The sequence below is a fragment of the Motacilla alba genome, chromosome 14, assembly GCF_015832195.1.
Source record: "Motacilla alba alba isolate MOTALB_02 chromosome 14, Motacilla_alba_V1.0_pri, whole genome shotgun sequence".
Taxonomy (NCBI): Eukaryota; Metazoa; Chordata; class Aves; order Passeriformes; family Motacillidae; genus Motacilla; species Motacilla alba.
Window position 1 is genome coordinate 13,500,124 of NC_052029.1, and position 9,673 is coordinate 13,509,796.

Consider the following 9,673-nt stretch of genomic DNA (forward strand, 5'->3'; position numbering starts at 1 on the left):
TTCTTTGTTTTGATGCTTGTTGATTAAAAGAGGGATGTTAAGGAAATTGGGAGAGAGACAGAGTGGGGAAAACCCTGCACTGATATTTTATGGCCTTAAAACAGGAGAAGTTCATCTTAACTGAAAGGTTCTAAAGTTGACAGACCTGGAGTTCTGGTGATCTGGATGTGAAGATTCAGATGAGCTTCTTCCAGAAGAATTTTTCCCTTGAGGTGACCATTTTGGAGGATGAATGATTTTATCCTACTTCTCTTCATTCTGTCTGCATTGCATTCAATCCATAACAACAGCAAATTAACCTGAATGTCTTTTTGTTGTCTGCTCAGTGGGTGACATTTTTCCAAAGGTGAGTGACCAGAATTATTTGTAGTTGCTCTCAGGGCAGTGCCTGGGGGACAGGATAGAAAGCTCTGTGTGGAAAGTGAAACAAAAATCTGCTGAGCCTCGTCTGGGGAAGACAAATTAAAAGCAAATCTTGTGGTAAGTCCGTGGAACTTCGTGGTGATTCCATGGAATCACCATCCCTGGAGGTGTTCAAGGAACAACTGGACGTGGCACTCAGTGCTCTGAGCTGCTTGGCAAGGTGGGCATTGGTCACAGCTTGGACTTGATGAACTTGGAGGTTTTTTCCACCCTCTGGTTCTGGGGTTCTGTGTCCTGTTAGAGCTGAGCTCTCAACCTGTAAAATCCTCTGTTTATATCAACTGGTGGGCAAAGGAAGCTGCAGCCAGAGGTGACAGTGTCAGTGACACTGTCAGCACAGTGTCTGGCCTCTGTGCTGATCTTTGTCCCCAGGTGCCTCTGGCAGTTCAGCTCCGAGCCTCAGGAGCTCATGGAGGCATCTGCACACACCTTTCTTCACAGGGTGTATTCCTCCTCCCTGTGTTGCTGCCTCGCTGTGCTCTGAGGGGATTAGCTGGCTCATGGCATTGCCTTACAAAGCTAAAAATTGTCATTTGTGCTGAGAATGCAGAAGTGTCTTAAAAAACCCCAGTGACTAAATATGCCACTTCCTCTGGAACCAGAGTTGCTTCACACCCTGCTCATTTCTCAGCTCTGTTACTGTGGAAGGTAGCTCTGAGTGGCAGCCACTGCTCTCCATCACTGAGCTGGATCCTTCTCTGGTTTCCTTGTGTCTCCCACCTTCTCCCCTGGCAGTCAGGCTCGGCTTTACAACTTCCTCTCCCTTCTAAACATAAAATAATGAGAGTTTCATTTCTGGCTGTCAGGGGATCTGGGGTGTAGCAGAGAGGGAAGGGGTGAGTGAGTGCATCCTGTGCCTGGGAGGGAAGGCATGAGTGCATCCAGGCAGGAATGGGATCAAAATTAGTTGCTCTGAAGCAGGAGGTGGTAACACCAGAGGGCTGGATGTGTGCTGCGTGGGGATCCAGGCACGGTGACCGCAGCCAGCCTGGCCCTGGCTCCCACCGGGCTCTGTGGGATGCAGGAACCAACAGCAGCTGCTGCCGAGGGCGGCCGGATCCCGGCTCCGCGGGGCCCTGCGGCTCTCCCCGGCCGTGGGAGGCGATGCCTTCGGGCGTCTCGCCCCGGGTGGGCTCCAGGCACGGCTGTTCCCTGGTGGGAGCCAGCACAGGCGCCGGGGTGTCCCCATCCTTCCCAAACGCATCGGAGGCCGGGGTGAGCAACACCCGCTGCCAGAGGGAGCGGGCGGGGACCCTTCCCTTCTGTTCTCCTGGCTCTTTCCTCCCCTGGAGCACCGGGGCGAGTTGCCCGTCCCAGCGAGCGGCCGGGAGCATCCCGGGGCCGGGGCCCGTCCGTGCGCGGCGGTGCCGGAGCGGCCGGGCCCCAGGCACAGGGGCAGGGCGGCCGCAGAGCAGCTCCGCGCTCCCCCAACGCCCACGTAAGGAAGTGGTTGCATTGCTCGGAGAGGAAAAGGGAAGTCGGGCTGCCTGGCGGGGCAGGCACAGCTCCCGCCGCTCGCTCCGGGCTCCGTTCGTGTCGACTGCCCAGAGTCCATGAACGAGCCCCGCCGGCCAGGAACCGAGCCCTGCCCGGCAAGGTAAGGTAAGGACGGGCTCTGTCCGCCGCCAGGACCCGCGGCTGTCCCGTGGGGCTGTGGCTGTCACCGCTCCTGGCGCTCGCACCCTGCTCCAGGGCTCGGGGGTCCCCCCGGGCTGGGGGCAGGGGGGTGCAGGCAGCCCCTTGCCCCCTGCGAGGGTTTTTTCCCCTCTTGCCGGCGGTCTGACAGCTCTGGGGGGGTGGAAAGAGTCCTCCTGGGGGGTCTCCTCGGGGTCGGTGCCGGCAGAGACATAGCTGCCGCAATCTGTCCTCCCCTCCTCGGGAATCGGCTGCTGCCCGGTGCGAGGAAGAGGAGGGTCAGAGCCGCCCTCCTTGCCCTGGGACGGGGGTGTCGTGGGGTACCCCCCACCAGCACTCTGAGGACGAGTGTCCCCAGCCTGGCTGGCAGGAGCAGGGGGTGACACCTTCAGCTGCCGCAGGGAGCAGAGGGGCTCCGGGGGTCGGTGTTGGGGTGCACCACAGCGTCCGGGGAGAGTTTCGGGGGGTCCCAGCTGCCAGCAGGATCCTCATTGGGTACAAACCCTCCTCCCGCCACCCCGCCAGGCTCGTAAGAACCCAAAGTGCAGCTCCTCTGGTGTGCGGCTTCCTCCGGGACTGGGAGGAGCCCCCGGCGCCGGGCGCTGCCAAGGTTTGGTTATCTCCTCCGAGGATGTTTCCGAACTGCTTGGACTGGCCGGGGAGATAACGGAGCGGTTCCAGCTCCCAATCCCGCCCTGTCTGGCCTTCGGAAAATTCCCGTTTTCCTCCCTCAAGAGCCCCTGGGTTGGAGGGGGAGGGAGGGGATGTAACCGCAGCTCTGCTGATGCTCTTCCCAGCCGGGGAAGGGGCGGCCGAGCCCCCGTGGGTCACTCCGGGGCGGGGCAGGACTCAGCCAGCGGGGCAGCAGCGGGGAACTGGCTCCGAAGGGCCCGAGGGGAAATGAAAACACCGCCCGCTGCAGGGAGCGGCCAGGCCCTCGCAGCCCTCACTCCTTCTTCCCCTGCCTGGCAGAGGCTTCCGTCCCTGGCGCGGCGGCTGGGCTCGTCCCTTCGGGGTGGCACTCAGCAAGGGAGCAGCAGGGACCCCAGGGAGGAGGGTTTATGCCTCTGAGCTCCCAGTCCACCTGGAAAAAGAAAAAGTGTTGCTGTTTTCTTAGTGCTGAAGCCAGAACGCAGCTCGGTGTGTCCTGCCTCCCCTCTCTCCTGCAGGGAGCCCCTTCAGCCAGGTGCCCATTCAGCCAAATCCCCTTTTCACACATTTTCCCTCTCCTGATCTCTTGCGATGCCCCTGTCGCTGATGGTTTTGTCCGTCCCTTATCCCTCGTGGTGCTGCTCCATCCTCAGGGCTCGAGGGAGAGGCCCGTGGTGGCAGCAGCAGCTTTGTCCCCTCCTTGGGACACCCTGTGCCGCATCCCAGGGGGATTGGTGGGATGGGTAGGGCAGCTGCCTCCTGGGCCAGGGGCTGTGTGACAGCAGGGCTGTCCTGCATCAGCCCTGGAATTTCTCCACACGCAGAAGGCAGCTGATGGAGCTCCTCAGATTTTCTTCTCCCCAGCTCTGGGATGGAGCTTTGCTTAGAGACGCCTTTTTCCCTTCCCCTGTAACGTTTTTAGCTGCCAAAGTAAACGGGACGTGTTCAGGGAGCTCCCAAAATAGCCGAGAGCAGGCTGTGAGCAATTCCCGTCGTCAGCCACGCCCTGGCGAGGTGTTTCCCTGCATCCCTGAGCTCCCTGAGCGGGATGCCCAAGGGGCTGTGACGCTGCCGCGGCACCCGGGGGATCTTTGGGGCAAACTGCTCCATGCCATGGCAGCTGGGGACCAGCAGGAATGGTGGGAGTTCAGCCAGGAGCAGGGATCAGTCCTGAGGGCCGAGCACTGATGGGATGGAAGCGCCTCCATGGGGTTTTGGCTCTTCCTAAATGAGAGGTGAGGAAGGAGGGAGTGGTTCTGGCGCTGTTGGGGTGGAGAGAGGAGGTGCTGCCCCTGGTGGGACCGTGGGGCTGCTGACGCCAGGGTCCCCGTGTGCCCAGCCAGCTGGAGCAGGATGACAGCAGGGTTTAGAAGTTCCTGGAAATGGACAGTTTGAGCTTGGAAAATCTCAGGAAAACCCTCTCCCCGGCTGAGGAGAGACGTGGTGGTCTGCGGTCTTCAGGGCAGTTAGGACAAGGATGAGAGACGAGAAATCTTGACTCCATGTGTCAGAAGGCTGGTTTATTATGACATATATTATATTAAAAATGTTATATTAAAACTATGCTAAAAGAACAGAAAAAAGATGCATCAGCAGATGAAACAAGAATAGAATGAAATAAATAACAAAATCTTGTGACTCCCAGAGAGTCCAAGCCAGCTGCATCCTTGATTGGTTATTAAGTAAAAACACCTAACAAAAACCAATCAAAAATATGCCTATTACATTCCACAATAACAAATCATTATTATTTACATTTTATTCCTGAGACCCCTCAACTTCTCAGGAGAAGAAAAGCCTAACAAAAGGATTTTCATAAAATATCGTAACGACAGTGGGCCGCATCACAGGACTGATCCCGCTGGGAAGGATCATTCTGTGGGGCTGGGGTCTCGTCCCTGGGGCCACAGCAGCGTGTCCTGACAGCCTGGGGGTCTCTCCCTGTCCCCAGCCCGTGAGCCATGGCCTACCACAGCTTCCTGCTGGAGCCCATCAGCTGCCATGCCTGGAACAAGGACCGCACCCGTGAGTACGCCTGGGCACCCCGAGATTCCCGAGGACATCGCGGGCACTGTCCTGGCCCGGCATCCCCGCGGTGGGCGATGCTCGGGGCCGGGGCAGGGCTGGTTTGGGGAAGCAGATCCTGCTCCGGGCCGGGGCAGGGCTGGTTTGGGGAAGCAGATCCTGCCCCGGGCAGGTTTGGGGGCCGGGACAGCACATCCCAGTGTCCCCCGGTCCCAGAGCCGGGACGGAGCCTGGCACGGTGGTGCCAGCCCAGCGTCCGGCCCCGGGGCAGCGGCAGGGAGGGAGGGAGGCGGCGGAGCCGGGTGACTCACGGGCGATGGCATTTCCCGAGCGCGGCCCGGGGGATGGGGGCGAACAAAAAGGGCTTTCTCTGCTGCGGCCGGAGCGCCGGGCAGGCGGGGCGGGATGGGGCTGGTTTGGGGGCCGTGCACCCCCAGCCGTCCCGTTCCATCCCATCCTCTCCCGTCCTGTCGTGTCTCAGCCCATGGGAGCACTGTAGGGAAGGGGTGACTGTGGGGTGTGGGGTTCTCCCTTCCCACGGGGACAATTTGCAGCACCAGGGCAGTGCAGGAGCAGGGCTGGGGGCTTGGTGGGGACCTGGAGCCCAGGGAGGGGGGGTGGGTGCTGGCTGGCCCTGCAGAGCCTGTGGCTCAGGAGAGGGCTTTGTCCTGGCCACTGTCACCCCCAGAGATCGCCCTGTGCCCCAACAACCACGAGGTTCACATCTACCGCAAGGACGGCGCCAAGTGGAGCAAAGTCCACGAGCTGAAGGAGCACAATGGGCAGGTGACAGGTGAGTCCCGGCTGGCAGAGGGCACAGGGACACGGACGGTGGCTGGCAGTGTCCCAGAGCTGCTCCCAGCCCTGCTCGTGGTGCTGGCACCCCGTGGACGGGGGGTGTGCGGGGGTGGAGGAGAGTGGAGCAGGTTGTGTCCAGCTGAAGGCAGCCAGGGTGGGATGGATGGGATGGGAGAGATGGAGAGGGATGAGGTGGAGGGAGGGAGGGATGGGAAGGGATGGGATGGATTGGGAAAAATGGGGTGAGATGGATTGGGAGGGAAGGGAAGGGAAGGGAAGGGAAGGGAAGGGAAGGTGTAGGGTGGAATGAGGGATGGATGGGTGATGGATGTATGGGGTTGGGATGGAATGGAATGGTGTAGGAGGCACGGGAAGGGATGGGGTGGAATGAGATGGATGGATGAGATGGAGTGGGACGGGTTGACATGGAATGCTTTGAGGTGGGAGGGATGGGAAGGGATGGTGTGGAGCAAAGAGGAGCTGTGGAGCAGAGACCACCCAAAACAACCACACCTTCAGACACCCCCCAGCCCTGAGTGCCACCGTCGCCATTCCTGAGGCTCCCTGGGCCACCATCACCCCCCTCTGCCTTCCAGGCATCGACTGGGCCCCCGAGAGCAACCGGCTGGTGACGTGTGGGACCGACCGCAACGCCTACGTGTGGACCCTCAAGGGCAACGTCTGGAAGCCCACCCTGGTGATCCTGCGCATCAACCGCGCCGCCCGCTGCGTCAAGTGGTCCCCCAAGGAGAACAAATTCGCCGTGGGCAGCGGCTCCCGCCTCATCTCCATCTGCTACTTCGAGCAGGAGAACGACTGGTGAGGCTCTGAGCGGGGCTGTCCCGAGGGGAAGGGAGAGGGGATGGATGGATGGATGGATGGATGGATGGATGGATGGATGGGAGACAGATTGGGAAATAAGAGACTGGAGGAGCTGGAGGTGGAGACAGAGGGTAAAATGGAGGGATGGACTCCCCACACCCAAGCTCTTACTGCAGCTCCTGGTGCACTTGGAGCCCTGACCAACATCAGCCAGCTCCCCAGAATCCCAGGGGGCTCTGGGGACGGTGATGCTGCCCCTCTGCTGCCACCCCCTCTCCACACAGGTGGGTTTGCAAGCACATCAAGAAGCCCATCCGCTCGACGGTGCTCAGCCTCGACTGGCACCCCAACAACGTCCTGCTGGCCGCTGGCTCCTGTGACTTCAAGTGCAGGTGGGGAGCAGGGGCTGGGTGATTGGGGGGCCTGATGCAGGGGGATCCCCCAGGATGGGCTGGGGGGCAGGCTTCACCAGCAGGGAATGGAGCACAGGGGAGATGCAGGGAGGTCTGGGGACCATCCCAGGGCTACAGCACCCATGGCAGGTAGGGGGACACCCCACAGGCTCTACCAGGGAAACTGAGTCACACAATTGAGGCAAGGGGCAGGGATGAGGGTGGCACAGATCCTGCATCCAGGGACACATGCAAGGCTCTCCCCCTCCCAGGATCTTCTCGGCCTATATCAAGGAGGTGGAGGAGCGGCCCAGCCCCACGCCCTGGGGCTCCAAGATGCCCTTTGGGGAGCTGATGTTCGAGTCGAGCAGCAGCTGTGGGTGGGTGCACAGCATCTGCTTCTCAGCCAGTGGCTCCCGTGTGGCCTGGGTGAGCCATGACAGCACCCTGTGCCTCGCCGATGCCGGCAAGAAGATGGCGTAAGCAGGGCTGGGGACGGGAGGGAGACTGGGGGAGGCTGTGCTGGGGGTGGCAGCAGGGCTTGACCCCCAAACCAACACGGGGATGGAGGTATCTGGGTTGAGTCGGGCCAAGAACAATCCCAGAGTGTTCCTGCACATGGGTGGGGGAGATGGAAGGGCTCAGCCTCAGGAGCTGGGTTAGCCCTGGAGCATCCCTGGACATCTCTGACCATCCCTGAGTATCCCCTGAGCATCTCTGTACTTGGGTGGGGGAGGTAGAGGGGTTCAGCCTCAGGAGCTGGGAATAGCCCTGGAGCAGTCCTGGGGTATCCCTGAGCATCCCTGGAGTGTCTCTGACCATCCCTGGGTATCCCCTGGGCGTCCCTGTACATGGGTGGGATGTACATAGAGGGCTCAGCCCCAGGACCTGGGACACCCCTGGAACATCCCCAGATCACCACGGGTGGAGGAGGTGGTGTCTCCCCTCGTGGGTTCCACGCGTGTGATGAGCCGTGCCGGTCTCAGCACTGAGGCTGAAGCTCAGCTCGTGTTTCACACCTGGCAGTGTTGCCTCCCTGTGCACCGAGACGCTGCCCCTGCTGGCTGTCACCTTCATCACCGAGAACAGCCTGGTGGCCGCGGTGAGTCCGGGCAGGGACACGGGCTGGGAGCCGCGGCTGGAGCCGGCCGGGGGGTGCTGAGCAGGGCAGGTTTGTTCCCCAGGGCCACGACTGCTGCCCCATGCTGTTCACCTACGAGGAGAGCCAGGGCGCCCTGACCTTCGGGGGGAAGCTGGACGTCCCCAAGCAGAGCTCCCAGCGCGGCCTCACCGCCCGCGAGCGCTTCCAGAACCTGGACAAGAAAGCGAGCTCGGACACGGCCAACGCCACCCTGGACACCCTGCACAAGAACAGCATCAGGTGCGGGCTGGGGGGCACCTCGGGGTTCATGATCCCTGAGCATCCCCTGGCTGTGCTGCTGTCCAGCCCTGGAGCTTGGGCAGCCCTGGAGCATCCGTGGATATCTCCTGAATGTCCCTCGGTGTCCCTGCAAGTGGGAGGGAGAGACTGAGGCTCCAGCACCGGGAGCTGTGATAGCCCTGGATAGCCCTGAGTTTCCCAGGGTGTCCCCAGAGCATCCTTGCATGTGGGAAGGGGAGATAGAGAGGTCTGGTCCCAAAAGCTGGGACGGTCCTGGAGCATCCTTGGAGCCTCCCTGGGTACCCCGAAGCATCCCTGTCTATCCCCAGTGCCTTCCTGCACTGGTGGGGGAGAGGAAGGGGTCCAGCCCCATTCCCACCCCTAAGGGCTCAGCCCTGGGACTGATTCCTGCTCCCTCTTTGCACCCACAGCCAGATCTCGGTGCTGACTGGTGGGAAGGACAAGTGCTCCCAGTTCTGTACCACGGGGATGGACGGGGGCATGAGCATCTGGGATGTCAAGGTGAGGAATCCCCGTGGACCCCTCGGGCTGGGAGTACCAGCACTGAACCATCCCAGTTCCCCCTTTCCAGCTCCCCAACCATCTCCAGTTTCTTTGGGAAGCAACGAGCTGCTGAACACCCTCCTGTTTCATTTCAGAGCCTGGAGTCGGCGCTGAAGGATCTCAAGATCAAATGAAGGAACTGCCTGGGAAGGGCATCCCGGCTTCCAGCTGTCCCTGCTCTGCCTGCTGCCCTCTGCCACCCCCACGCCGTGCCACAACGCCACCAGTGCCTGTCCCCGCTGCCAGCCAGCCCTGGTGGCTGTTTCCAGACAAACAAAACCATTTTTCTTACTATTTTTGTTACCATCCTTCCCGATGCTGGTCATACATTGCTTGGAGAAACAGCAAATAAAGGATTTTCCTGAATAAATCCAAACAGGGTTTTTTGCACTTTTTTAGAACAAGTTCAGTGCAAACACAGGTGTGATCAGGGCAGATCACAGTGCTGTGCCACGGGTGGTCACATCCTTTCTGCCACCAGTGCTGAGGGGGAATTGGGATTGTGGGGATAAAGGGAATGTTACTTTTCTGTTCCCTGCTTCAGCACCATTTCAAACCTGGATTGGTGTTCAGGAAAATGGAGGGCAGAGGATGGAAGTGGCCAGGGAGCACAGGTTTCCCATTCTCTGAGTTCCCTAAAGTGCTGTCAGGTGGGCAATTCCCAAACCTGGAGCCAGCTCACAGACCTTGGGCTGCCCAGCTAATCCTGCACCTTCCCATGGCCTGGGAAGGGAGAGTGGCTGCCAGAGGGACAGTGACATTTGAGTTCTGCCCCAGCCCTGTCAGTGGGAGCTGTTACTTGGAGAAGATTTTCCCACCCATTTCCATGCATTCACAATCCTCAACCCTCTCCCCTGTGGCTCCTGCCCTGCTCCATCCCAGCATCAGCCCAAAAACTCCCCCTGTCCTGCCCCATCCACCTCCCTGCGCTCCAAGGATCACCCAAATGTCCCATGGCAGGCTGTCCCCACATCAGCTCCTC

The 9,673-nt window shown here is 60.4% G+C and overlaps 1 protein-coding gene across 2 annotated transcripts; it reads left to right on the forward strand.

Annotated features, from left to right (window-relative positions):
• Window positions 1-1,860: 1,860 nt before the first annotated feature.
• Window positions 1,861-9,063, forward strand: ARPC1B (actin related protein 2/3 complex subunit 1B). 2 transcript variants are annotated; one of them, XM_038151231.1, is made up of 10 exons: window positions 1,861-2,020; window positions 4,661-4,734; window positions 5,423-5,527; window positions 6,129-6,351; window positions 6,639-6,746; window positions 7,019-7,225; window positions 7,773-7,848; window positions 7,931-8,127; window positions 8,559-8,649; window positions 8,787-9,063. In XM_038151231.1, the coding sequence occupies exons 2-10, from the start codon at window positions 4,671-4,673 to the stop codon at window positions 8,823-8,825; spliced, it is 1,110 nt and encodes a 369-aa protein (XP_038007159.1). In that variant the 5' UTR covers window positions 1,861-2,020; window positions 4,661-4,670; the 3' UTR covers window positions 8,826-9,063. The 2 variants fall into 2 exon arrangements, with proteins under 2 accessions (XP_038007159.1, XP_038007160.1); XM_038151232.1 differs by having other exon boundaries at window positions 1,871-2,025.
• Window positions 9,064-9,673: the final 610 nt, after the last annotated feature.

Coding starts and splice junctions, on each gene's coding strand:
- ARPC1B (XM_038151231.1), top strand. CDS start 4,671: ATGGCCTACCACAGCTTCCTGCTGGAGCCCATCAGCTGCCATGCCTGG. Junction 5,528..6,128: donor GCACAATGGGCAGGTGACAG/GTGAGTCCCGGC, acceptor TCTGCCTTCCAG/GCATCGACTGGGCCCCCGAG. Junction 8,128..8,558: donor CTGCACAAGAACAGCATCAG/GTGCGGGCTGGG, acceptor TTGCACCCACAG/CCAGATCTCGGTGCTGACTG.